Source organism: Apteryx mantelli, chromosome 15 (genome assembly GCF_036417845.1).
Source record: "Apteryx mantelli isolate bAptMan1 chromosome 15, bAptMan1.hap1, whole genome shotgun sequence".
Classification (NCBI taxonomy): Eukaryota; Metazoa; Chordata; class Aves; order Apterygiformes; family Apterygidae; genus Apteryx; species Apteryx mantelli.
In genome coordinates this window covers 510,998-537,073 of record NC_089992.1, presented here as the reverse complement: position 1 = coordinate 537,073, position 26,076 = coordinate 510,998, and the positions used below count along the sequence as shown (strand labels likewise).

Below are 26,076 nucleotides of genomic sequence, written 5' to 3'. Positions count from 1 at the left end.
GCGGGACGCGGCGGCGGCGGCGGCGGCGGCGGCGGGCGGGGCGGGCGGAGAGCGGTGGCCCCGCCCCGGGGTGTGGCTCTCGCCCGGCCCCGCCCCCTCCCCGCCGCCCAGGGGGTCGGGCCGCCCCCGCCCCCGCCGGGGCCGCGCGGGGGGCGGCGGGACCCAGAGGCGCCGCTGCGGGGGGGCCCGGGGCGGTGTCCTCGGGGGTCGATGTCCTCGGGGGCTCCACGTCCCCCGGGGGTCGGGGTCCCGCAGGGCTCCACGTCCCCACGGGCTCTGAGTCCCTTGGGGGTCGGTGTCCTCGGGGGCTCCGCATCCCTCGGGGGTCGATGTCCCTCGGGGCCTCCGCATCCCCACGGGCTCCGAGTCCCTCGGGGGTCTGCATCCCCCGGGGGTCGGCATTCCCCAGGGGTCCATGTCCCCCGGTGGTCAGTGTCCCCCGGGGCTCCCCGTCCCCCAGGGGTCAGCATTCCCCAGGGCCGGTGTCCCCGGCCGCAGGCTCCTCCCGGAGCGGCCGCGCTAGGGAAGGGCCGCGTCTGCTGGACACCGCTGCCCTGCCCGGCCCAGCCCGGCCCAGCCCGGCGGGACGCGACTCCTGCACATCTGTGCCGAGGGGACGCTGCCAGCTCAGCCGAGCGCTTGGAGCCAGCTCAGGCTTCCCTACATAGAAACAAGTGATTTTGCACATTGCCAGCGCATGACTCAGGGCGGCTGGACGGAGCGGAGCAGAGCAGAGTGGAGCGGGCTGGGCAGCGGGGGCTCACGCCCCCCGGGACCAGGCTCAGGGGGGTTGGGGCAGCCACAGCCATTCCCGTCGCCCTGCTGGACCCCGCTGCGTGGCCACGCGCCCCGACCTGGGACCCCCCTGGGACCCCCCTGGGAGCCCCGGCACCGCGGGGCCTCCTCGCAGGGCCGCTGTGCCCGGAGGCTTGCCGCCCCGCTGGCCAAGCCGGCCGAGCTGCCGCTGGCTTTTTTTAGCTGCGGGGGCCAGGCAGATCCTGCTGCAGGGAGGAGAGCAGAAAAACAGCCCGGCTGGAGCTGCCCGCCCCGGGCGGGGGCTGCGGGGGGGGGGGAGGCAGGGCCGCACTGACGTGCGCCTGGCTTTAACATTAACCAGAGTGCAGGCCCATGGCCAGCCAGCGCCGCGGCTGGGGGGGCCGGCACCCCCGGGGACGTGGGGTCGCAGGGGCCACCGCCACCCTGCCCCGGCACCCCATCCTGCGCGAGCCCTGCGCCAGAGCACGCCGCCCTCCCCCTGCCTGCTTCCAGCACTGCCCGGGAAGCCGGGACCCACAGCGGCGGGACAGACCCGGCACCGGGAGCCAGCTCAGCCAGGAGCTGGCCCTGCCGGAGCCCGCAGGAGGTGTTGCAGTGGGGCAGGACTGGTGCCGGGAGCTGCCGCGCGACACGCTCCGGGAATCTGCAAATTTGCTCTGGGAATTTGCTCCAGGAATCTGCAAATTTGCTCCGGGAATCTGCAAATTTGCTCTGGGAATTTGCTCCAGGAATCTACAAATTTACTCTAGGAATCTGCAAATTTGCATGGGCCGGCACGGTGGCAGGGGGCTCCTGGCAGTGCTGCGCCCCGGCACTGGCCCCGGGACCGTGGCTGCCACCTCGCCGTGCCGCGCTGCAGCGCCGGGCTCCCGCTGCCCTTGGCCTGGCCCTGCTGTGGTCGGAGCCGCCCCGTGACCGCGGCTCTCGCAGGCGAGGTCACGCCAGCGCGGCTGCTCGTCCCCCAGGGAGCGGTGGCTCCCGAGCGCGCGCTGACGAGAGCAGCCATGTGGCACCGTCCCAGGGACGGGCTGCTTTCAAACAAAGGAGTCCATCCCTGGCCGGAGCCCAATCCACACGCCCGCGGCCGCTGCCAAACCAGCTTCCCCCGGAGCTCGCACGGCCCCGGGAGGGTCGGCGGGGGCGGGAGGGCTCGCTGGGGGAGGACAGGGCCAGGCTCCAGCTGTCCCCGCTCTGGGAAGCAGCGTGGCCTGGGAGGGCCCCGGCTCCAGCGCGTCTGGGGCACTGAGAGCCCGGTCAGAGGACACGCAGGGACCTGGGGCTGGGGGTGTCCTTCCCCCCGGCACGCTTGCACCCCTGGCTGCATGCACACCTGGGGTCCCGCGCTGCGAGTGGCACGCAGCCAGGGAGGCTGGAGGGAGCCGTGTGCCAGCTGGGAAATGCAGCGTGTTTGTGAGCCTCGCTCGCCAGGCACCGCTGAGCACCCGCGAGTGCTGGAGACGCAGGGCCCGGCCTCCGCGTGAGCGATGCCTGCGCTCAGCCTGCACCGCAGCTCTGCTCCGCACGGCCCTCGGCCCCCAACACACGGGGCACACAGCAAACGGCTGCGGGACCCCATCCCCATCCCCATCCCATCCCCATCCCATCCCCATCCCCATTCCCATCCTCATCTCGTTCCCATCCCCATTTCATTCCCATTCCCATCCTCATCCCATCCCCATTCCCATCCCATTCCATTCCCATCCCCATCCTCATCCCATTCCCATCCCCATCCCCATTCCCATCCCCATCCCATTCCCATTCCCATCCTCATCCCCATTCCCTCCCCTCCCCATCCTATCTCATCCCCATCCCAACCTCATCCCCGTCCCACACCTCCAGCTGGGCGCTAGACAGTGGCGGGGCCTCTGCGAGCACCAGCGGTGCGGCCGGGCAGGGGACGTCACGGCCACCGTGGGGACGTGGTGCAGCATCGCGCAGAGCAGCTGGGCTGCCCACGGCTCGGTGGCCGGGTGAGCAGATGGCAGAGCTCAGGGACACAGCACAGCCAAAGGCACGGAAAATGCAAGCTGGACTGCGAGGTTGGCAGGATGGGGAGCCCCCAGCTCCAGGAAGGGAGCTGCAGGGCCAGCACTGGTCGGCCTGGTGACCCCTGCCTGGCCCGGTGCCGGCCGGCAGGTCGGTGCCTGCGGTGCTGGCGCTTGGGGAGCGCCGGAAACTCTGCTTGGGGGCCGTGTGGGGCAGGGGTCGGCCAGCTGGACCCTGGGCTGGAGCGCGGCTGCGTGTCCCGCACGGCTCCACGGCCCAGCGCAGCCCCCGGCCCTGCTCCCGGGGCACAGCCGCCTCCTGCCCTCCCCGGCGGGCAGCCCCACACCACAGCCATTCGTTTCGGCTGCCCCTGGGCTCCTCCAGCCCGGGGGGCGAAGCACCTGCCCTCCCTGTGCCCGCTCAGGCTCTTCAGACTCTGGCAGCTCCATGCAGCGCTGACACCCGGCAGCAGCCTTGCGCTGGGAATCACCGCAGGGACACCTGGAGCCATGCGTCACCCAAAAACCTCCGGAGCCAGGTGTCACTGCAAGGACCTTGCGGAGAGGCCTGGAGGCAGGTGCCACCCCAAAGCACCTGGAGCCGCGTGTCACCGCAAGGACCTTGCAGAGCTGCCTGGGGCTGCACTTCAGGACGCACACAGGAGTCCTTGCACCCGCGCCGCAGCGCCGACCCCACTGCTCCTGGGGCTGCCCTCGCGCCGCGTAGCCCCGTCCCTGCCAGCGAGGGGTGCAGGCCCTCGCCTCTGCCCCACGCGAGGCCAGGTGCCTGCCTGCCCACCGGCCCCACAGCGCTGCCGAGCCCCTCGACCACCCGCGGGGCACCATGGCCAGGTAGCAGGCAGTCGGCATCGCCTGGGACCAGCGCTGCCCGTGGCTGGGGCCAGCATCACCCCGGCTCCAGCGTAGCCACCAGGCTGCAGTTCCCTTGGCTGGGGCAGCCCGAAGTGGGTGATTCCCACCCTGGCGCCCCAGCACAGCCCCACGCCCTGGTCTCCCCCTGCTCTGGAGCCAGACCAGGACCCTTCGCTTGGGCTCCTGCACTCCAGAGCCAGGAATATGCCCCCCCCCCCAGCTCCTGCACCCCTGGGCCAGGACCCCCCCTTCTCCTGCACCCCCAGAGCCAGGACTGGACCCCCCCCCCAGCTCCTGCACCCCTGGGCCAGGACCCCCCTTCTCCTGCACCCCCAGAGCCAGGACTGGACCCCCCCCAGCTCCTGCACCCCTGGACTGGGACCCCCCCCCCCCTTCTCCTGCACCCCCAAGCCAGGACTGACCCTCCCAGCTCCTGCACCCCAGAGCCAGGAATATCTCCCCCCCCCTCCACTCCAGCCCCCCCCCCCCCCGAGCCGGCCCCCCGCGGCTCCCGCCGCCGAGCAGCCCCCGGCCCCGGCGGGGGCGGGCCCGCAGCGCGGCGGGCGGGGATGCGGTCGCGGTGCCGGTGCCGGTGCCGGTGCCGGTGGCGGCGGGCGGAGCGGCCCTTTGTTGCGAGCGGCGGGCGGGGAGCGGGAGCCGCCCGGAGCCGCCCCGCGCCCCGCGGCGGGCGGGGAGCCCGGAGCCGCCCCGGAGCCGCCCCGAAGCCGCCCCGCGCCGCGCCGCGCCGCGGGCGGGACCCGCCGCGCCCGCCGCCGAGCCGGTAAGCAGCGGGCGGGCCGCGCCGCGCCGGTACCGGCACCGGCACCGGCACCGGCATCGGGCCGGGGGGTTGCGAGGGGGCTGCGCCGGGCACGGGAGGGGTGTGCGTGCATGTGTGTGCATGCATGCGTGTGTGTGTGTGTGCGCTCGTGTGTGTGTGTGTGCGTGCATGTGTGTGCATGCATGCATGCATGCGAGCGTTCACGGGAGCCGTGCAAGGGGGGGGGGTGCACTTGTGTAAGGCAGGCGGGGTGCAAGGGGGCTGTGCAAGAGGCTGTGCAGCGTGTGTGTGTGTGTGTGTGTATGGGGAGGTGTACATGCGCGTGGTGGGGTATGTGCACAGGGCCTGTGCAGTGGGGTGTGTATGTGCACGGGTGTGTGTGCACGGGGGCTGTGCACAAGGGGAGTGTCGCGCATACAGGGTGTGCATGGGGGGTGTAGAGACGGCAGAGGGTCTGTGTGAATGGTGTGTGGGTGGGTGGGTGTGAGTGTGTGTGTGTGTGTGTGTGTGTGCGTGCGTGTGCACGCGTGGGTGGAGGAACATTCGGGACTATGTTTGTGGATGGCGCCTGCACTGGTGTGGAGCTGTGTGTTGGGGGTGTTCTCAGGTGTGTGTGTGTTTGCAGTATGGGGTGTGTATGCACAGTAAGTCACAGCGCATGTGTTTACATGTGGGGTGTGTGTGTGTGTGTGTGTGTGTGTGTGTGTGTGCAGGGTGCTTGTCTGAGGGTACGGAAATGCATGCACAGCGTTCTGGGCATGTCTACGGGTTGCTGGTGTGTTTGTGTGTGTGTGTGTGCGCGCGTGCACCCAGTGTCAGGTGTGGGGCCCGTGTGTGCTGCACGTCCCACGTGTGTGTGTGTGTGCACCGCATCCTGGGCCTGTGGGTGGCACACGTGCTGCTGGTCCCTGGGTGCCTGATGGTATTAGGTGCCAAAGCAGCCTCTGGGCTCAGGGCTGCAGGGAATTTGGGGCCACGCAGGTGGTGGGGGCTCCCTGCTGGTCCCTGGTGGCTGCTCCAGCCAGTGCTGTGGTTGCTTTAGGGGTCTGGGCCCCCCCCCCCCCTCAGGCAGCACCAAAGCAAGGGGGTGAGCTGGGCCGAGGGGACTGGGGCCAGGAGGGAAGCCCAGCTCTGGTGCAGGCTCGGGAGCTGGGGAGGGCTGGGAAGAGGTCACATCCTGGAGCCAGGACCTGCCAGTTCCCGTGCCCCAGCTGCAGAAGTGCCTGAGCTAAGAGCCCCGGCGGCTGGGTCAGAGCTGCCGTGGGGAGAGCACGGGAGGGCACCGGCAGCGAGCCAGGCTGCCGGTGCCACGGGCTCCGTGGCACCACGGGGGAGCACGGGAGCTCGGCAGGACAGGCCAGGCGTGTGGGACGTGAAGGCTGTGCTGGCGACGGTGGGCCCTGTGGGATGCCCGTGCACGGGGACGGTGCTGCCCGGCTGGACATGCCCTGCGGGCCGCGTGTGCCAGCGCCTGGGGCCCCTGCCTGTCCTCTCGCCCCGAGTGGGGCCTCTGCCCGCCGCCAGCCCCGGGCGCCGGCCGCTGGGACGCAGGCGTGTGGGCTCTCCGTGGCAGTGCCAGCAGAGGCAGCCCGGCTCCGGCAGGACGCGTGCGAGGCTCTGAGCTGCTGGCACGGAGCAGCTGGGCCTGGGAGCATGTGTGCGTGAATCAGCACGAGCCCGGGAGCGTGCACGGCGGCAGGTGTGCGTGCAAACACGCCGGCGCCACGCCGCATGCACAGCTCAGGCGAGGAGCCCGGTGGGGCCATGCGAGGATGCCGGCACCTTCCCCAGGAGAGGATTGAGCAGGGGCACGTGCAGGCCCAAGAGGGGGGTGTCGGGGGCAGCTGTGCCTGCAGGTTGCATGTGAGCACGGCACCCGTCTGCGAGCAGGGGGCTGTGTCCGTGCCGTCGCCTGGGGCAGCTGCAGAGGCTGGTGGCCGGAGGGCCACGCGGAGGGCGGCAGCGGGGCCGGAGCAGCCCAGCTGCTGCTCACCACCAGCGCCGGCAGGCAGCTCCACAGCCATGTTCCCTGCGCCGCCAGCCTCAGGAGCAGGACTCAGGGCTTTGGCGTGAGAATTCAGTGCGAAAACCACCGCCGCGCCTGCTTGTTGACCCTAGGCCACAGGTTTTTAACGCCGCACGGGTCTTGGCACCCCGAGCGGTTTCCCCACGCCTCGCCAGCGGTGCGGGTGGAGGGGGTGGCAGGGCTGCTGCCAGCACGCGTGCACACACATGCACGGCCGCGCCGGGGCACGCAGGCAGGCCCGTGCCAGCCCGGCCCTGCGCCGGGGCGGCCGCGCGTGCGCAGGGGCGCGGGAGCGGGCACGCTGCTGCGGGCCGCCCCTCCGCGCTGCCCTGCTCCGGCAGGCTGCGTGGGCAGGCGGAGGAGATAAATGGGAGCTTGTCGTAAACAGGCCTGGCTGCGGGCCGGGGCCGGGGCCGGGCCGGGGCAGCGCTGCCGCCGCCGCCGCTCCGCGCGCTGCCTGCCGCCGCTTAAAGGCGCAGGCTCTGGCCTGGCTCCGCCGCGCGGCCGGGGCAGCGGAGCCCCCGTCCCCGCCTGCCCCGAGGGCGGCTGGGGGCTGCCGGGGGCCGTGGGGTGCCCGCACACCGGGTGGCGGCTCCCCGGGGTGCAGCGCTCTGGCGGCGACACTGGTGCAGGCGATGCTGGTGCAGGCGATGCCGGACCCCACCAGGCCCCGGGCGATGCCGTGCGGAGGGGGATCCCGCCGCAGGGCTGGTCCCCACACACTCACCCCGCGCAGGGCGCCGCCGGCCCAGCCCTGTGACGCGGAGCCCCCTCCCGTCCCGTCCCATCCCGTCCCGTCCGTCCCCGTCCCGTCCCCGCAGTGGCACTTCCTGGGCAAAGGGTACCGATAAGGCAGGTGGGGTGGAGCCCGGCCGGGGCTGTCCCTGGCCCAGGAAGGGACGTCGGAGCCTGCGAGCGGGGCCGGGAGCAGGAAGGGAGCCCGGCTGAGGAGGGAGGCAGGAGCCGGCAGCCCGCAGCCGCAGTGCCAGGTATGGCCCAGAGCAGCACAACGCTGGCACCTAGCACCATCGCCCGCGGCTCGCTGGCGGGCCGGCTGGCGGGATGGCGATGGCCGGGGGCGGCCGGCCTCATCCCGCAGCCCTGCCCTTAGGCAGCGAGGGGGCCGGGCTGCCCGGCCCCGGGAGAGCTCGTCCGCCGCAGAGCAGAGCCCCTCTCCCCTGCGTTGCCATGGCAAAATAAGCAGCTGTCATTAATAACGCGTCGCCATGGCAACGGCCGGACGAGCCAGGTGGTTCCCCAGGGGTCTGCACGCGCTTCCGCCAAGGACGGGGCCCCCGGCCCCGCGCAGCCCCGCTCGCGGCACGGCTGGGATGCTGCCCGCTGCTGGGATGCTGCCCGCTGCCAGGGTGCTGCCCTCCTGTGCCGTGGCCCTGCCAGCCCCCCACTTGCCCTGGAGCCCCAGGGACGGGCTGCTCTGGGCAAGGCCGGGGGCGGGGGGGCTGTGCCCAGGCCCTGGGTGCCCGTGAACTTTGCCCAGTGGGACAGGTTGGCAGAGGTGTCCCGCGGCCAGGCCGGGCCAGGACCTGCATGAGCCCATGCTCCCCTGGGCAGGGAGTGTGGTGCCCGGGCACAGTGGACACCACGACCCGCCGGGCACGGGGAGCGCATGGGCCCAGCCGTGCCGTGGGGATGGCCGGCCTGGGGCAGAGCCGCCCCCGTGGGAACCCGACACTGAGGGGGCTCTGGGAGCAGCAGCATCCCTATGCCGGCAGGCTCCGGCACCAGCTGCTCAGGCTGAGCCGTTCCCAGGGCAGACAGTGCCCAGTGCGGGGGAGGCCCACGGCCACTATTAGCTCCTGGGATAAGGCGCAGTCCCCTTCTGGGCTGTGACTGACTGCTGCTCACCCAGACCATAAGTGAGAGAGGGAAGGAAAGGAGCTGGGCACTGCTGGGTCCTGCAGGCTGGGCACTGCCAGAGAAGCTCGCAGCACCAGGTCCTGCAGGCTGGGCACTGCCGGGGAATCTTGGAGCATTAGGTCCCATGGGCTGGGCACTGCCAGGAAAGCTGGAAACAGTGGGTCCCACCGGCCGGGCACTGCCGGGGAAGATTGTGGCACTGGGTCCCACCGGCCAGGCACTGCAGGGGAAGCTCAGAGCACCGGGTTCCATTGGTGGGGCACTGCTGGGGAGGCTCGCAGCATTAGGCAGGCACTGCTGGGGAAGTTCACAGCAGTGGCAGGACACTGCCGGGGAAGCTCGCAGCACTGGGTCCCACCGGCCGGGCTCTGCCGGGGACGCCGGCAGCAGCGCGGAGCGTCCGGGCCGCCCCCCCGGGGCGGGGGCGGGGCGGGGCGGGGCGGGGGCGGGTCCCTCGCGGCGGGGCGGGGCGGGGCGGGGCGGGGCGGGGCGGCGCTGCCCGTCGCGGGTCCCGCGGGGGCTGCGGGCGCCGGTCCGCGGCGGCGGCGCGTGGCGGCGGGGAGCCGTCGGGGCCGCGCCGCGCTGAGCCCGTCTCTCCCCGCAGGTCGGCAGCGCCCGGAGGCGGCGGAGGCTCGGCGGGGCAGCGCCGCCGGCCCGGCTCGGCCCGGCCCGGCCCGGCCCGGCCCGGCTCGGCTCGCCATGGCGCCGCGGCCGGCGCTGCCCGTCCTGGCGCACTCGGTGCTGGCGGCGCTGCTGCTCTCGGCGGCCCAGGAGCCCGTGCCGCGGGTGAGCCTGCCCTACGGTGAGTGCTGCGCCGCGGGACCCCGCCGGCACCGGCACCGACACCGACACCGGGACGGGCTGCCCCGGGCTCCCGTGCCAGCCTGGTGCTGCCCTGCCTGGGCGCCAGGATCCCCGGGCCCCGCGGGTCCCCCAGACCGGGAGCCCCTGGCCCGCAAGCGTGGCCGGGGTGCGGGTGGCTGCCCAGGGACCGGGGGGCTTCGCCAGGCGGGCGGCCCCTCCACGGCTCCCGGGACGCGTCCGGTGGGAGCTGCTCCCTGCGAGCATCCCGCAGCACAGCCGGGCCGTCTGGGCTCTCCGCTGCCCTGCAGCGAGCTGGGGAGAGCAGCCTGCCCCAGCGGCCGTCGCAGCTGCCCGCGCGGGCTGGGGCAGGACCCCCACCCCAGGCGCTGCGCCCGGGCCGTGTGACCCCCCCGGCCGTGGGGCGGACGTGGCTCTGCTGCTCTGGCGTGGAAACGCCTTGCGCCGCCCTGACGAGGTGCTGAGCCTGCAGAACACCCCGTCCCAGCCAGCCCGGCAAGCCAGGGCTCGCTGTCCCGCGGCCGGGGCGGCGGGTGGCCGCGGGGGCTGGCCTCACTACCCAGGCTGCCGGCACTGCGGGCTGCGCGGGGCCAGCGAGCGGTGGGGAGCGCGGTGGGGCAGCAGGGCCAGGTGCTCGGCCGGGGCAGAGCCCGCAGATGCGAGGCCGGCGAGGCTGCTGTGGGGAGGCACGGGGAGGGGAACCGTGCCGAGCGCGGATGGGGAAGCAGGCTGGGGGCTGGGTCCCCGGGGCTGCGGGTGCTCGCTTGCATCCCAGCACACAGCAAGGTGGTTGCAGTGGCGTCTTGCAGGGGTGGGGGACGGGGCTGGGCCAGCCGCGGGGTCTCTGCGGGCTGTGCCTGGCCACTGCTGGTGCAGGCTCCCTCGGGGGGCAGCCTGCGGCCAGGGGGGCTGCCGGCTCCTCCCGTCTCAGCCGTGCAGCCGGGCCGCGTGCTGCGCACGACCCCAGGCCCCTTGCAGAGCCCCGGCGAGCAGCGAGGCCCTGCAAGGGGCTCCGAGCTTCCCGGCAGCCCTGTGCCAGGGCTGGGGGAGGCCTCTCGGCCAGGCGCAGCCCGGCTCTGCTCTTCTCCTGGCAGGTGGGACTTGGTCCCTGCGGGCAGAGGGGTCTGCAGGCCTCTCCCCTCCCGCTGGCTGCAGGCACGGGGCGGCGGGCCGGCAGCAAGGCGCGCTCGGGGGCAGCTGGGGCCGGAGCACCCAGCGGCCACGGGCTCTTGGGCCAGGTCCATCTGCTGGCGCTCTGTCCGTGGGCACCGCGTGGCCCTCCCCGTGCTATCGGGCTCGCTGTGCTCCAAAAGGAGGTGGCTAAATCCAGCTGTCGCTGGGGAGCCTCCCTGCCCCTTGCCAACTCCTGGCCAGGCCGCGGGCTGGCGTGGGAGCGCGCGATGGGTTTGGGCCAGGACGGTGCTGGCAGGGCCGCGGGGGCGGCTGGGAGCGCTCCCTGGCGCAGCGAGCTGTGGTTCCCCGGTGTGGATGTGGCGTGGGGCTCCTCGGTGTGGACGTGGCCCTGCTGGCCGCGCCACGCGCTCCCGCGACGGCCGGCGGAGCTCGTGGCGGCACCAGCAGATCGGGGACCCGCGGAGCCGGGCGGGATGGACGGGAGGCAGCGGCGCCCCGTCCTCCTCTCCCGGCATGGGCCAGCTCGGCTCTGCGCTGTGCCCGGCCCTGACTGCACCCGCCGGTCGGGGCCCGGCTTGGCCCCCCGCAGACGCTGCTTTGGCAGAGGCTGCAGCCAGGGTCTTGGCGTGGGGAGCCGGGTGAGGGGCGCGGGCTGACCCTCTGCCAGAGCAGGACAGCACGGCTGCGTGGGGCCTGCGCTTGGCTGGGAGGGAGGAGCTGGGAGAGCTGCTCTCCTGGAAGCGGCTGGATTTGCCTCCAGCAGGTTTGTCTGGAAGAAGCAGGTCCTGTCCTGACAGGTCCCTCTGGCAGCGGGCACGGGCTCCGGGAGCTGCTCCCTGGGCTGGGAGGGCCGTGCACGGAGCGGGAGGGCCGTGCAGGGATGGGAGGGCCGTGCAAGGGGCAGGAGGCTGCTGGGGCTGTGAGGGCTCTGCAGTGGGGCACGAGGGCTGTGCATGGGGCAAGATGCTGCCAGGGCGCAAGGGCTGTGCATGGGATGTGAGGGCTGTGCCTGGGGTGCGAGGGCTGTGCACGGGGCAGGACACTGCCAGGGTGCAAGGGCTGTGCCCGGGATGTGAGGGCTGTGCACAGGGCAGGACGCTGCCAGGGTGCGAGAGCTGTGCCTGGGGTGCGAGGGCTGTGCATGGGGCAGGACGCTGCCAGGGCGCAAGGGCTGTGCCTGGGGTGTGAGGGCTGTGCACGGGGCAGGACGCTGCCAGGGCGCAAGGGCTGTGCCTGGGGTGTGAGGGCTGTGCACGGGGCAGGACGCTGCCAGGGCACGAGGGCTCTGCAATGGGGTGCGAGGGCTGTGCACAGGGTGCGAGGCTGCCAGGGCAGCTGCTGCCCCTCCGTTAGCTGCGCTGTGCCTGCTGCAGGCAGCATCGCCCCGGGGCACGACGGCACCCGCAAGTCCTGCCGGCCGCCCACTCCAGCAGCGCCACCCGCACGGGAGCAGCTCGAGCCCCCCGGCAGGGATGGGCCCCCGCATGGTCCCGGCCGAGTGGGAGCCCCGGGCCGTGCTGGCCGAGCAGCCAGGGTGCAGGAGGCGCTGGCCAGGCAGCCACAGGCCGGGGCGAGGGAGGAGGCTGCGTGAGTCAGCCGGCGTGTCCCGCTGACACAGCCGGCCCAGGTGATTCAGCGGCTGCTGGCGGGAGAGGAAGGGCTTCCGGTGCCCGGCCACCCACGTGCTGGCGCAGGTGAGCCCCGGTGCTCGCCCTGAGTCACCGGCCGGCCTCCCGCCCCGCTGCGGGCACCGTCCAGCCACGCGGGGCCGCGCCAGCGACGAGGGTGGCTGCACCGGTGCCCGCCGCAGGGGTGGTGCAACTGGGTCTCTTCCCCTCCAGTGCTGGGGCGGGTTGCTGCGGTGTGCTTGGGGCAATTCCCGGGGCAATTCCCAGGGTGCTTCCCAGGGCCGGGGCTTGTGCGCAGCGGCACCAATGCCGCCCCGGGTAGTGCCGTGGCCGCGGCCGTGCACTGCTCGTCAGCAGCACGGTGCAGCGTGTGCCTGACCCCAGCGTGTGCCTGACCCCAGCGTGTGCCTGACCCCAGCGTGTGCCTGACCCCAGCGTGTGCCAGCCCTGGGGCCAGCTCCAGCAGCCCAGCCCTGCCCCGCTCAGCGAGGGGTGCAGGCAGCCTGGCCCCTCTCCAAAACCTGCTTTTTTCCCCGTTCCGCAGCTGGAGCAGGAGTTCTGGGTGGTGCAGGGGGAGAGGCTGGCTGGGTGGTCGCAGCCCCCAGCCGGGCGCGTGGTCCTGCGGGTTGGGTCTGTGTCTGTCCCGCCAGGTCGGGGGCCTGGGGGGGCTGCGCAATGTGCCGCCTGGCAGCCACGAGCTGCTGCACGGGGTGAGCCGGGCCGGGGGTGCCGCCGGAGCCCGGGGGGCCAAGGGGCGCAGCAGCGGGGCGCAGCAGCCGGACTCGCATGCTGCAGGGAGCCCCGGGTTTGCAGCGTGGCTGCGAAGGGGCAGCGGAGGCAGGTGACACTGCTGCATGGGCAGGTGCCAGCCTGGGGCTGAGCCCGGTGCCGGGTGCTCCTGAGGGCTCTGGCCCTGGCAGGGTCTCTGCGTCCTGGGGCCTGACCCTGCCTTGTGTAGAAGGGGTCTCAGAGGCTGCTCGGGCTGGGCTGTCCTGGGCCGTCTGCGCTGCGCTTCCCGCACCATCGGGCTCCCACACCGGCCCTTTGCATGGGCTGGGGGGGATGCGGGTGCTGTGCTTTATACCCTGGCGTGGCAATGCGCCCCAGGCTGCGTTTGCCACCTGCCTGAGGCAGCGCGTGGAGCTGCCCCGACCTCGAGGTCACGAGCAGCAGGAGCTTGGCCGGGGCCCAGGGGCGCCTCGGCCGCGTGCAGCTGGGAACCACCGCTGCAGCCCCCACACGGCCGCTGCACAGGAGCGCGAACGCACCTCTGCACTGGGAGTGCTGTCGCAGCCTGACCCGCGGGGCAGCACAGCTCCGCTTGCTTGCGTGGCAGCGGGGTTGGTGCCCCGCTCGGGTCCTGTCGCCCTCCCGCGAGGACGCCGCATCGCCGAGCCTGGGGGGCTGGTGCTGCTCGGTGCGGCTGCAGCACCGTGGGGCCATGCATACCATGGGGTGCTGCGGGGCCGTGCGTGCTGTGCATGCCATGGGGTACCGTGCATGCCGCGGGATGCTGCCCTGTGCGGGGGCCGTGGCCGACGCTGCCGCTTTCCCTCCGCAGACTCCGCCGAGCGAGCGGTGCAGCGGTTTGAGGTGCCCGGCGTGTCCAACTACACCGCCCTGCTGCTGAGCCCGGACGGCGGCACGCTCTACCTGGGGGCGCGCGAGCTGCTCCTGGCCGTCAACACCAGCCGCTTCCAGCCGGGGCCACTGGTCCACAGGGTGAGCGCAGCCCGGGGACGGGGCGGCGGAGCGCGGGGGCGATGCTGGGGGAGCGGCGGGCGCAGCTGCCCGGGCGTCCTGTGACTGTGGCTCTCGGCAGCTGCCCTGGAGCGCGGACGGGGAGAAGAAGAGGCAGTGCGCGTTCAAGGGCAAGGACCCCCAGGTGAGCCGCGGCGGCGCGGCGGGAGCGGGCCGGCGCGGGGCCTCCGCGGCAGGGCGGTGAGCAGGCTCCTCCACCTCTCCGCAGAGGGACTGCCACAACTACATCAAGATGCTGCTGCAGCTGAACAGCACCCACCTGTACACCTGCGGGACCTGCGCCTTCAGCCCGGCCTGTGCCTACGTGGTGAGCACGGGAGGGGGCTGCGCTCCCGCCCCTCTCCTCCGTCCCCGCTCCCTCCGCGGCGTCGCGGGCCGGGGCAGCCCGCGGTGCCAGCTCAGAGCACCGGTCCCATTGCAGAACGTGCAGCACTTCAGCCTGGAGCGGGAGGCGTCGGGGAAGCCGCTGCTGGAGGACGGCAAGGGCCGCTGCCCCTTCGACCCCGAGTACAAGTCCACGGCCGTCATGGTCGGTAAGGCACGCCGCACGGGACCGGACCGGGCGCCGCGCAGGGCCCATCCTGGGCTGCCGCAGGGCCGTGCCATCCTGGCGGGCGGCGCGCGCCGGGTCCCAGCGGCAGCCCCTCTCTTTGGCAGACGGCGAGCTCTACGCCGGGACCGTCAGCAATTTCCAGGGCAACGAGCCGACCATCTACCGGAGCCAGGAGAGCCGCATCTCCCTCAAGACGGAGAACTCCCTCAACTGGCTGCAGGGTGAGAGCTGCGGCTGGCACGGCCTGGGGGGCTGAGCGTCTGTCTGCCCACGGCGGGGAGGCGCGGGCCACGTGCGGCACGGGCACCGTGCGTGCGGGACGGGCACCATGCATGCTGACAGGCAAGCCGTGGGCACCATGCATGTGGGACGGGCACCATGCACGCTGGCAGGCAAGCCTCAGGCGCCGTGCATGCGGGACAGGTGCCGTGCATGCGGGATGGGCACTGTGTGCAGGACAGGCACTGTGCATATGGGACAGGCGCCGTGCATGTGGGATGGGTGCCGTGCACGCCGGCGGGCGAGCCTCAGGTGCACGGTGTGATGCTCAGGGTGCCTGTGCCCCCAGACCCCGTCTTCGTGGGCTCAGCCTACCTGCGGGAGAGCCTGCCCCCCGGCAACCCCGAGGGCGACGACGACAAGGTCTACTTCTTCTTCAGCGAGACCGGCAAGGAGTTCGACTACTTTGAGAACACAATCGTGTCGCGCATCGCCCGGGTGTGCAAGGTGGGTGCGCTGGCGCCAGGGGCCAAGGACACTTGTGAGAGCAGGCACTAGCGAGTGCTGCTGCACGCGTGCACGAGCAATGCCCACGATGGCCCTGGGCCCACCCTGCCCACGTTGTCCCACCGGTTCCTGGAGCCCCAGGAAAGGATCGGCCTCCGCTGGCAACCGCCACGAGGTCACAGCTTCATAGCGCCCAACCTGAGCTCCCCTGGCCCTGAACGATGACAGCCGCTGCATTTGCAGCAGGAGCCGTTCCCTGGCGCCTCCATCCTCGTCGGAGCAGACGCAGACCCTTCCCCTCTTGGATCGGGTTGCTCTTTTGGGCACCTTAGATGCCGCTTTGCTCATGCCTCCCCAACACGCAGGGCTGCTCTGATAGCACTGCACGAGCAGGCAAACCCCTCGTCCGCTCCCCGGCGTCAGGGCAGCCGGGGGCCCCAGGGGTCCCCGCTGTGGGGTCGGCCGTGGCCCCGCGTGCTGACCCCGCCGTGCTGCGCAGGGGGACCTGGGGGGCGAGCGCGTCCTGCAGCGGCGGTGGACGACCTTCCTGAAGGCCCAGCTGCTCTGCTCGCACCCGGACGACGGCTTCCCCTTCAACGTGCTGCAGGACATCTTCGTGCTCACGCCGGGGGAGCCGCGCTGGAGGGAGACGCTCTTCTACGGCGTCTTCACCTCGCAGTGGTGAGGGGCCGGCGGTGGCGGGCTGGCGGGGCCCCGGGAGCGCTGCCGCGGTCGGCACCGGCGCGGGGCTCGGCGCAGCCCGGGAGCCTGATCCGTGCCCGGCTCTGCCTCTCGCAGGAGCAAGGGCGGTTTGGGCAGCTCGGCCGTGTGCGCCTTCCCCATGCGCAGCGTGCAGAAAGCCTTCGCCGGGCTCTACAAGGAGGTGAACCGCGAGACGCAGCAGTGGTACACGGACACCAGCCCCGTGCCGGAGCCCCGGCCGGGCACGGTACGTGGCTCGTCCCTGCAGCGGGGCGCGGGGCGCGGGATGCAGGATGCGCCCCCCCCGTCCCAGCGCCTCCGCTCTCTCCCCAGTGCATCACCAGCCACACGCGGCACCTGAAGATCAACTCGTCGCTGCAGATGCCGGACCGGGTGCTGAACTTCATCAAGGACCACTTCCTGATGGACAGCGCGGTCCGGAGCCAGCCGCTGCTGCTGCAGAGCCACGTGCGCTACCAGCAGATCGGCGTGCACCGTGCGCAGGGCCTGCACGGCACCTACGACGTCCTCTTCCTGGGCACGGGTGGGTGCCGGAGGGCGCGGGGACGGGGATGGGGCCGGGATGGGGCCGCGCACGCGCCCCGCCGGCCCCGCTCAGCGCGGCCCTTGCGTTTGCAGACGACGGCCGGCTGCACAAGGCAGTGCGCGTGAACCACAAGGTGCACATCATCGAGGAGATCCGCCTCTTCCGCGCCGGCCAGCCGGTGCTCCAGCTGCTGCTGGACCAGGCCCAGGCAAGAGCAGGGCTGGGGCCCCGGCGCGCGCGGTGCCGGCGGTGCCGGCGGCTCAGCCCCCCGCGGGCTGGGGCGGCCCGAGGAGGGGGCCGCCCGGGGGCCTCGGCGCTGACCCCGCTGCACCTCCTGCCCGCAGGGTCTGGTCTACGTGGCCTCCTACGACGCGGTGGCCCAGGTGCCCTTCGCCAACTGCAGCCTCTACCGCAGCTGCGGCGAGTGTGTGCTGGCGCGGGACCCCTTCTGCGCCTGGAGCCGGGGCGCCTGCCGCCGCGCCGCCCCGGGCCCCCGCACCCACCCCCAGTAAGTGCCGCCCCGCCGCAACTCCGGCCCCCCGCAGCCCCCCCGGCCCCCCGCCGTCCTGACCCCTCTCGCCCGCAGGCTCTGGGCGCAGGACGTGGAGGAGGCTGACACCGAGCGGCTCTGCCGGCTCGCCAACGCCTCCCAGCCCCGTCCCCGCGTCGTCCCGCCCCCAGGTGAGGTCCCGCGCCGCGCTGGGCAAGGGGGGGCTGCCGTGGGGCTGGGGGCGATCGCGGGTGTCCCGGGAGCGCAGCGGTTCCCACTACAGCGCCTGCCACCTGCAGCTAGGGGGTCCCTGTGCCTGCCGGCATGGCCTTGCAGGCAGGGGACAGGGACGGGGATGGGGATAGGGATAGGGATGGATGGTGATGGGGATGGAGAGGGATGGGGATAGGGACAGAGGTGGGGATGGCAACGGAGGTGGGGATGGGAACGGGGATGGAGATGGATGGGGATGGGAATGGGGATGGGGATGGACAGGGATGGGGACGGGATGGAGGCAGGATGGGGATCAGGTCAGGGCGGGAATGGAATGGGGACATGGATAGAGATGGGGAGGGACAGGGATGGGGATGGAGGGGGACAGGGATGGGGATGGAGGGGGACAGGGACATGGATGGGGTTGGGGATAGGACAGAGATGGGGATCGGGGCAGAAATGGGATAGGGACGTGGACGGCGAAGCGGACAGGGAGGTGGACGGGGCGGGCGGTGAAGCCGGCTCGCCCCCCCCGACGCGCCCCCGTCCTCCTCCTCCTCCTCCCGCAGCCACGGGGGCCCCGTGCCAGCCGGTGTGGCTGCCGCCCAACGCGGTGCGGCCGCTGCCCTGCCAGCTGCTCTCCAACCTGGCGACGCGGCGCTGGGCGCACAACGGGGCGCCCATCAACGCCTCCTACCTGGTGCTGCCCGACGGCGCCCTCATCCTCGTGGGCAGCCCCGAGCGCGCCGGCACCTACGACTGCTGGTCGCTGGAGGAGGGCTTCCGCCAGCTCATGGCCAGCTACTGCGTGCGCGTGCAGGAGCCGGCCTCGGGGCCGCCGCGGCCCGGCGGGCGCCCTCCCGCCGCCCGGGACGCCCTGGAGACGGTGAGCACCTCGCGGAGCACCTCGGCGGCGGGCGGCGCCACGGCCCGCCTGCACGGCAAGACCTACTGGACCGAGTTCCTGGTGATGTGCGCGCTCTTCGCCGCCGCCGTGGTCGTGCTGGCCCTCTTCCTGCTGCACCGGCACGGCGCCGGCATGAAGGCGCTGCTGGAGCCCACCGAGGCCGCCCGGCGCCCCAAGCAGCCCCGCAAGCCGGCGGAGAGCCTGCCGCTCAACGGCAGCAGCCTGCCCAGCGCGGCGCCCGAGCACAAGGGCTACCAGGCGCTGCACGACAACTATGTGGCCAGCACGCCCGTGCACGAGCCCCCCGGCCCGCCGCGCACCTTCTCCGAGTCGGAGAAGAGGCCCCTCCATGTCCGGGACAGCTTCGTGGAGGTGTCCCCGGCCTGCCCGAGGCCGCGGGTGCGCCTGGGCTCCGAGATCCAGGACTCGGTGGTGTGACGGGGCCGAGACCCGAGCCCTCGGACGCGACCGCCTCTGCTCCGCTGAGCCCGCCGGACCGCAGGGCCGTGGCCGGCATCCGGTGTTGTGTGTGCGTGCATGCCTGGGCGCCCTGCACCGCTCCGTGCTGTGCTGCGCTGCACCGCGCTGTGCCGGCAGCGCTGTTGGGCCGGCGCCGCTGCCCGGCCCCGTCTATGCAGCGGGCAGGAGGGGGCGGCCGCGGCCCCCCGCACCCCACTCACTGTGACGACCTGCGGCAGCGCCCCGGGCGCCCATGCTGTGCGTGTCTGTGCTTGGTTCGTTTTTCATACGTTGGAAATGTGAATCGTGTCCCGGGGGCGGGCGGGGGGGGGGGGGAGGGGGGGAAACGGCAGGCGCCCGCCCGGCGCTGCCTCGGCGCCCCAGGTGTGTGTGTGCAGAAACGTCTGTGGTTTTTATATAAAGTCCCTGTGTCTCCTTTGTACATGTGTGTGCGCTGCTGCGCCCGGCGTGGCCGCACGCGTCTCCTGGACCGGCGGCGGGAGAGGAACGGTGTCGGCTTTTGCAGCGGTTTGGGGGAAGCTGTGCACGGCTGATCCTGCGGAGGAGACACGGAGCGGGCGAGTCGGCCTCGTGCTCATGCCGCCTCCGGCGTCGCGTGCGGCATCCCCAGCGTTGCTGGGGAGCTCCCGTGCCCGGATTAACAACGCGCTGGGAAGCGCTGGCAGCGTGTGAACGCGGCGCTGCTGGGAGCCGCGAGCTTCGCGCTGAGCTAGCGTGTAGGAGCAGGCTTGTCCCCCGGGGACCAGCGCTGCCTGCCTCGCTCCCGGCTGGACCAGCGTGCCAAACTTCCTGCCCAGCCTGTTCTGGGACATCAAAACAGCCACCGGAGGCGTTGCCTGTACTGTGCCAGCAGCCGCAGCCCGCGGGGCCGGAGGGGCGCCGGCCGCGGCTTGCAGATCCCATTGGCACCTCGGGGCACCCGAGCCAGAAGGGCAGTGCAGCTGGGAGCAAGGCAGTGATACGTGAGACCCGGCGGCGGCGGCGCCCCTGCGATGGCCAAGCGCCAGCCTGCCCAGCACGCACCAGCGTCCAAGGCGCCAACCGTGAAGGACACAGGGACCCGCGCCAGCCCCCGGCCGTGTCACGCATGGCACCGGAGCCCAGGCAGTGGCTTGCAGGGCGCCTCTCGCGGGAAAGCCGGCGCGCGTGGCAGGAGTGCTATTCCGAGAGGCAAGGCTGGACTTGGGCTTGCTGCAAAGTGCCATTCCAGCACAGGGAAAGCTGTTTCAAGCCATCTGGCAGCTGGCCAGGGCAAAGTCTGCTCGCTGAACAGACACAAAGGGCTCCAGCACTGCCCCAAAGCAAAGGTAGCTGCTGCCTGCCCTGGATTTTCCTTTGTGCCTCTTGCTTGAGAGAGCTGAGCTCTTTGTGCAGCAGCTGAGCATGCCGGGAACAGGCTCTGGCTTTGCAGAGGAGGAAGATGGCTCTCGGAAAGGCATGCCACAAAGCAGGACTTAGGACCTGGGCCCCAGGAGCTGCAGATGGCACAAAGGCAGAAGCAGAAGAGCCAGACAGGAGCCTGTGTCCTTCCAATACACCCGAACCTGCAGAAGACCCGCCCCCCCCCCCCCCCCAAGGTGAGACAAAATCCACACACAGCAAGGCCAAGGCTGAGGGTGAAACTTGAGCCTTTTATTTGTGCTTTGTCGGGAACACAGAGAGCAACAGGCTCAGGTGCCTGTTTGCTCTAGGCCAGCAGAGCCAGCACAACTGCTGAGCTTGAGCCAGTGGCGAGGGCAGAGAGAAGAGGGGAGGGAAAAAGACCCCCCCCCCAAAAAAAAGAAAAAAATCACACCGGGCCCTGAGCGTGGTTAGAGGCACAGCAGGGCTGCAGGCTCTTTGGGGGCTCAGCTCTCACTGTCCCGGGGGGAGAGGTGCTTTGCTGCCCTCTGCGCTGGTGCAAGCGGAAAGGCACAGTGCCCATTAGGGTCAGGAAAGTGTCCTGTGCAGCCATGAGGGGCACAGTAGTGCTGCTGGGCTGGGACAGCTAAAGTGCCACTTACGTTATTGCTTTGAGAAATAAATCCACTTTGCTGCAGGGAGGCCTGGGGGAAGACTGAAGAGCCAGGAGGGCCCTGGCTAGGAAGACAGCTCCCCGCCTGCTAGTGGAAGGCACAGATTGGTGCTGAGGGGGTGAAAGGGGCTGTACTTGGTGCTCCAGCCAGGAGCGCCTCTGTAGTCCTCCCTCCACCCCACGCAGAGCTGCACTTGATTTGCATAAGGAGTTACGATCAGTTGACAGCAGAGCTCCCTCCTGGTCCAGCAGACTTGGCCCAGCCTCCAGGCAGGGCACGTCTGCGGTCTGCGGAGCCATGCAAGGATGGTGGAGGCTGCAGGACTATGGAGAAGCCTGCAGTCTTGCCTACCGGGTGTGAAAGAGGAGCAGGAGACACTGTGCAGAGCAGGAGGGGCCTCCTGCATAAGGCACTGTATGGCATTCTCAGGCTGGTACAGAGCAGGAGCCTCTGCTGCTCTGCTTGCAAAAAGAGGAAATGTCTGGAGATCGTGAAGAGCTGCAGTCTGGAGACCATGAAGAGAAGCCAGAGAAGCAGTTCTGCTGAAGGGCTGTGGGGCTGTCACAGAACAATCTTGAAGGAGCTGCAAGAGATACGAGAGGTTCTGCACCTCCTTGCTGTGTTGCAAGCAAGGTTTGCGAGTGCCCAGTGCTGCAGGGATGCAGCATTACCCTGTGCAGAAGAGGCTCTGCAGAGAGCTAGCAAGGATGAAGTTCCCTTCACCGTTATGAGAGACCTCATAAGGAGGCAGCATAGCCTTGCCTTACTGCCTCTAAAAGAGCTCTGCCACGAAGCAAGCATGGAGACCAGGATGGGCAAACCCACCAGACAGGCCCCTCAGGACAAATGGCACAGCTGGAGACCACAGTACCCAGACAGGACCGCAGTACCTGGCAAAGTCAGGGGAGCGAGAGATGACATGCTGGAACTCGGAGAGATTGATGGTGCCATCCTTGTCGATGTCAGACTCCTCCAGGATCTGCAGGGGAGGGAAACGTGAGCAGCTGTGGCCAGGACCGTGCAGCAGGCCATGCCCAGGCTGACAGTACTCACATTCTGGATGAGCTGCTCCATCTCCGCGCTGTTCAGCCTGGACTCCTCGCTTTGTCCCGTCAGACAGTTCACCAAGTTCTCCAGGTCTTTTTTGTCCAGAGTCCCATCATCATCAAAGTCTTTGGAGAGAGGAAAGTTATGTCCCCACAGGGCCTCAGTGGCCCCACAGAGTCACAGCACCCACATTCAGACGGAGAGGGTCTGGACTACCTGCGACCACAGCAGGCTCCACGCTGTAGCCATCGGCGCTGGGGAGCTGTTGCACATCGTGCTAAACTAGCAGTCCCCCCAGGGAGTACCTAAAGCCACCGTCTCCGAGGGCACGGCCAGCCCTCGCGAACAAGGACCTGCCCCCCACCGCAGGGAGAGGGATCCCAGGGCACAGTATTCACCCCCCTGCAATCATTACCAAAGATGCGGAAGGCATAGTGGGATTTGATCTCTGAGGTAGCAGAGTCGCTGAAGACACTCAGCATATCAAGGAAGTCTTCAAAGGACATGCTGTCATCCCCATCCTCGGAGGTGGAGAACACCCGGCAGATGCGGTGCTGGAAGGGGTTTGCCTGCCAACACACCGCAACGGCTCAGGGCGAGGCTGGGCAGCACCAGACCTGCTTCCTCGGTTGCAGGCTGGCAAGACAGCGTTTCGGCAGGCCCTTCTGGCCTCGTGCTGACCCCGCAGCGAGCGCTGACTCCGCACGCAGGCTGCTACCCCCCTCTGGCAGCAGGTTCATCACAGAGCTACTGCAGCTGTCCTGTGTCCCTGGGAACACGGCAGCGCGATAGCAGCCGCACGCAGCAGGGAATTCCAGGATCCCCTGGGGCACAGCAGGGACAAGGAAGTTGTTTGTATATGGAGCTGACGTGCGATAAGCGAACAGCTTCCCTGAGTAACTGTTACGGGCAGTGAGCTGAGTACAGAGCGCTGGCACTGCAAGGGCCTAGGAGAGTAAACAGGGACCTGCCGGAACATGCCCAGGAGCAAGGGAGCAGCAGCTCAGTGCTGCTGTCTCCCAGATACCATACCCTCAGTTCAGGCAACGTCAGGATCCTGCTCTTGGGAATCCGAACTGAGCGGGCATTCTCCTTCTCCTCCTCTGGCAGCAGTTCACTGAACCTCTTGTAGGCACTTGAAGAGGCAAGAACAAGAGACGCTCTGTGGAGCGAGCAGCTCAGAAGGCAGCCCTCCGGGCACAGGCAGCGCAGGCAGCTCTTCCCAGGAGCCGTGCAGAGAGGGGGACACCCTGTTTCCCACAGCTCCCTGCCAGCTGTGCACAACAGCACAATACTTGCACGCCAGCCGGATCAAGGGGTAGGAGCACGCAGTCCCAGGCGGTCCTGCCTCTTGGGCCAGCTTCCCCTGCGGCTTGCAAAAGGCAGATGCCTCTGCACCAGCTCTTGGAACTGCAGCATCCGGCACCAGGAGGGAGGGAAGAGCCGGCCCTGCTGCCTGCCCACCCTCAAGGCTGCCTGCAGACTTCAAAGAGTGAACAGACACCTCCGCACAAGACACGTCCGGAGCAGCTCGACGGCCAGCCCTGCACCCAGCATGCTGGCTCCGCAGCACGTCACACTCCTGAGTGACCAGGCGAGGCCTGCACCCGCTGCTCCCCCACCAGCGGGGGCTAGCAGGCCGCACCCGGGTGCCTTCAAAACTTGACACCCTGCCAGTCCCACAAGTGGGAAAGGCCCAGCCTAGGATTTATGCTTCCTGTCTCCTACTTTGCTTCCAGCAGCTCATTAACGTAAGAAAAGAACCACAAAAGCCAGTGGGCCAGGAACAGCCGGGGGCCTCCCCACCCCGACTGCAGAGGCAAACTCCGTGGGGGGACGGAGGCCAAAGCACAGCGGGAGCAGGGCAGAAGGGGGAGCGGGGCAGAAGGGGGGGGGTGCCCCAGCAGGGCTCCCCCGGCACATGTGTGCCTGGGGACAGCATCCCCGTGGCTGAGCCGGGTGCCCCGTTCCCCCGCTCTGGTGTGGGGGGACGCGAGGGCGAGGACGCTGCCCGGGGGGTACTCACAGCAGGATCTCCTGCTTGGTCAGGAACGTCAGCTCCTGCGGGAGAGTGGGGTCAGCCCGGCACCCCCGGGGCCCCCCCCGGCCCGGTCCTGCCTCCCGAACCCCCATCCCGGTCCCGTCCTCCGGCCCCCCATCCCGCATCCCTCCCCCGGCCCAGTCCTGCCCCCCAAACCCCCATCCCGGTCCGGTCCTCCAGACCACCATCCTGTATCCCGCCCCCGGGCCGGTCCCGCCCCCCGAACCCCCCATCTCGGTCCGGTCCTCCGGACCCGCATCCCGGCCCGGTCCTCCGGACCCCCCATCCCGCCCCCGGGCCGGTCCCGCCCTCCGGGCTCTCATCCCGGCCTGGCCCCGGGCCCCCATCCTGCCCCCGGGCCGGTCCCGGCCCCCAGGCCCCCATCCCGGCCCCGGTCCCGGTCCCGGTCGCCCCCGGCACCTGGTACTCGCCCAGCGCCTCCCGCGGCAGCCGGCTGGCCGAGCCCCCCATGGCGGCCCGCGCCGCTTCCGCCTCCACGTCACTCCGCCGCTCCCATGGCAACGCCCCGCCCCGCCCCGCCGGCGGCCCCGCCCCCGCCGCCTGCGCCGCCGCAGCCCCGCCCGCCCGGCGCGCGGCCCGCGCACGTGGGGCGCAGGTGCGGGGGGGGGGGGGGAGAGGGGTCGGAGGGGGGCAGGGGGGACGGGGGAGGCGGGGAGGCCTTGGGGCTGGGGCAGTGGGGCACGGGGGATGAGGGAGGCAGTGGGGCAGAGGGGATAAGGGGAGGCCACGGGGCGTGGGAGCAGGGGGGCGCGGGGGCAGGGGCTGGAGCTCCCCTGCCCGCCGGTGCCCAGCTCCGGGCCAGGCTCTGCCCCTTCCGCGCGGGGCTCCCAGCACAGCGGGTGCTGACCGGGCCCCTCCAGCCCCCCGCTCCCGGCCTGCCCCAGCGCGGAGCGTTTCCTCCCGCTGCCTGTGCCGGCAGTCACGGAGCTGGCGTGGGGCGGGGACTGGGCGGGCCGGGTACCGGGCCGGGGCAGCCCGCCCGGCTGCGGCAGGGTTCCCCGCTCTGCCCAGCACACACGCGGCACGCACTCACATCCTGCTCACTGGTCCACAGGAGGTGCAGCCCAGGGCAGAGCCGTGTGGGCACCTGGCATGGCAGCCGAAGCAGACGGGGACCAGGCTCCCCCGGAGCAGCCGGGGTCACCAGACGCTCCCCACCCCGAGGACTTTGTCTACAGCGAGGATGAGTTCATCCCGCACGGAGCCGGGTGGAGAAGCGAGCCTGACCCACCAAGCTACCCGCTGTCCCGCTTTGACCGTGCTCTGCAGGAGGGCTGGAAGCACAGGATGGAGTTGGGCTTGTTTCGGTATCACCTGGGGGAGTTGCAGACCCGTGTCCTGCCTGGCCCCATGCAGCTGGTGGCCCAGCTCAACATCCAGAGGGGCGTAGAGAAGAGGAAGTCACAGGTCATCCACAGCATCAGGCAGCCCTTCAACCCTCAGGAGTTCAACTTCACCCAGATCCGCCCCGGTGAGGTCTTGTTCCGCATGTGCAGGTCGCCTGCCCACCCGCCGGCCGCGGGCCGCCCCCAGCTCGACTATGTGCTGGTGGTGATCAACGTGAGCCCCTTGGAGCTGGGCCACATGCTCCTCCTGCCGGAGCCCACGCTGCGCCTGCCCCAGGTCCTCACCCCCGAGCTGCTCCGCTTTGGCCTGGACGCGGTGCTGCTCAGCGCCCACCCCGGCTTCCGCGTGGGCTTCAACAGCCTGGGGGCCTTCGCCTCCGTCAACCACCTCCATCTGCATGGCTTCTACCTAAACTGGCCGCTGCTGGTGGAGTCGGCGCCCGCGGAGCCCCTGAGCCCGGCGCCAGGCCTCTTCTTCCTGCGCGGCGTCCCGGCCCCGGGCTTCCTCTTCTACAGCCAGGGCGAGGGCCTGGACGCCCTGGCGCGGGACGTCTGCCGCGCCGCTGACCGCCTGCTGGACCGCGGGGTGGCCTACAACGTGCTGGTGACGCGGGGCGCGCCGCCGCAGGGGCCGGGGCCCGGCGGGGCCTGCCCGGGGCTGCGGGTGCTGCTGTGGGCACGCCGGGCCGCGCTGGGCGCCGAGGCGCAGGCGGCGATGGCCGTGGCGCTCTGCGAGCTGGCCGGCCACCTGCCCCTGGCGGCCGCCCCCGCCTTCCGCGGCCTCACCGAGGCCGAGGCCCTGCGCGCCATCCGCCAGCACCTGCTCCCGGAGCCGCAGCTGGAGCAGCTCCGCGGGGACCTGGCGCGGCTGCTCGCGGGGTGACGCCGCCACCGCCATCGCCCCCGCGACGGCCTCGCCCGCGGGCCCGGCCTGGCCCCACCGGGCCGCCGTCCCCGCTCGGCGCATGCGCGGGCCGGCGGGCGCCGCCAGGGGGCGCGAGGAGGCGCCGCCAGCCAATCACAAGCCAGGCGCGGCGGGGGCCGGGGGGGGGGGTGGCCACGTGACGCCGGGGGGGGTCTCTATGGCCGGGGGGCGCGGCGCGGGCCCGTCGCCATGGAGCCGGCGCCATGGCAGCGGGCGAGGCGGCGGCGGCGGGCCCGGCCCCGGGCCCCGCGGCCCCGGGCCCCGCGACCCCAGGCCGACCCGCTGCACCCGGGGGCCCCGCCGGCCCGGGGGGCGGCCCGGAGCCGCGGAAGAAGAGGAGGAAGCACAGGCGAGTGCGCCGCGGCCGGGCCCGGGGGCCGCGGCCCTTCGGGGGGCCC

General features: G+C 71.3%; 3 protein-coding genes across 4 annotated transcripts; 2 read left to right on the top strand and 1 right to left on the bottom strand.

The window, feature by feature from the left end:
- Positions 1–8,996: 8,996 nt before the first annotated feature.
- Positions 8,997–18,585, top strand: SEMA4B (semaphorin 4B). The gene is made up of 14 exons (XM_067305292.1): positions 8,997–9,122; positions 13,466–13,626; positions 13,727–13,789; positions 13,874–13,972; positions 14,087–14,198; positions 14,323–14,439; positions 14,787–14,944; positions 15,444–15,625; positions 15,743–15,893; positions 15,980–16,190; positions 16,286–16,401; positions 16,538–16,701; positions 16,780–16,874; positions 17,466–18,585. The coding sequence occupies exons 1-14, from the start codon at positions 9,020–9,022 to the stop codon at positions 18,239–18,241; spliced, it is 2,508 nt and encodes an 835-aa protein (XP_067161393.1). The 5' UTR covers positions 8,997–9,019; the 3' UTR covers positions 18,242–18,585.
- Positions 18,586–19,894: 1,309 nt separating this feature from the next.
- Positions 19,895–23,897, bottom strand: CIB1 (calcium and integrin binding 1). The gene is made up of 7 exons (XM_067305295.1): positions 23,807–23,897; positions 23,372–23,406; positions 22,378–22,480; positions 21,761–21,914; positions 21,352–21,470; positions 21,189–21,277; positions 19,895–20,881 (listed from the first exon to the last, which is right to left on the bottom strand). Exons 1-7 carry the CDS (start codon positions 23,855–23,857, stop codon positions 20,860–20,862), a joined length of 573 nt encoding a protein of 190 aa, XP_067161396.1. The 5' UTR covers positions 23,858–23,897; the 3' UTR covers positions 19,895–20,859.
- GDPGP1 (GDP-D-glucose phosphorylase 1) lies at positions 22,487–25,753 on the top strand. Of its 2 annotated transcripts, none has more exons than XM_013951045.2 (2): positions 22,487–23,096; positions 24,462–25,753. In XM_013951045.2, the coding sequence occupies exon 2, from the start codon at positions 24,500–24,502 to the stop codon at positions 25,634–25,636; it is 1,137 nt and encodes a 378-aa protein (XP_013806499.2). In that variant the 5' UTR covers positions 22,487–23,096; positions 24,462–24,499; the 3' UTR covers positions 25,637–25,753. The 2 variants fall into 2 exon arrangements, with proteins under 2 accessions (XP_013806499.2, XP_067161395.1); XM_067305294.1 differs by lacking the exon at positions 22,487–23,096 and adding an exon at positions 23,958–24,002.
- The last annotated feature ends 323 nt before the right edge of the window (positions 25,754–26,076 follow it).

What these genes read in the sequence shown, in the direction of transcription:
- SEMA4B (XM_067305292.1), top strand. Translation starts at nt 9,020, where the DNA reads ATGGCGCCGCGGCCGGCGCTGCCCGTCCTGGCGCACTCGGTGCTGGCG. An exon ending in GCCCGGCCTGTGCCTACGTG is followed by an intron (nt 13,973 to 14,086) that starts GTGAGCACGGGA and finishes GTCCCATTGCAG; the next exon opens with AACGTGCAGCACTTCAGCCT. An exon ending in CTCCCTCAACTGGCTGCAGG is followed by an intron (nt 14,440 to 14,786) that starts GTGAGAGCTGCG and finishes CTGTGCCCCCAG; the next exon opens with ACCCCGTCTTCGTGGGCTCA.
- CIB1 (XM_067305295.1), bottom strand. Translation starts at nt 23,857, where the DNA reads ATGGGGGGCTCGGCCAGCCGGCTGCCGCGGGAGGCGCTGGGCGAGTAC. An exon ending in TGGAGCAGCTCATCCAGAAT is followed by an intron (nt 21,278 to 21,351) that starts GTGAGTACTGTC and finishes CCTCCCCTGCAG; the next exon opens with ATCCTGGAGGAGTCTGACAT. An exon ending in CGCTCCCCTGACTTTGCCAG is followed by an intron (nt 20,882 to 21,188) that starts GTACTGCGGTCC and finishes TATCTCTTGCAG; the next exon opens with CTCCTTCAAGATTGTTCTGT.
- GDPGP1 (XM_013951045.2), top strand. Translation starts at nt 24,500, where the DNA reads ATGGCAGCCGAAGCAGACGGGGACCAGGCTCCCCCGGAGCAGCCGGGG.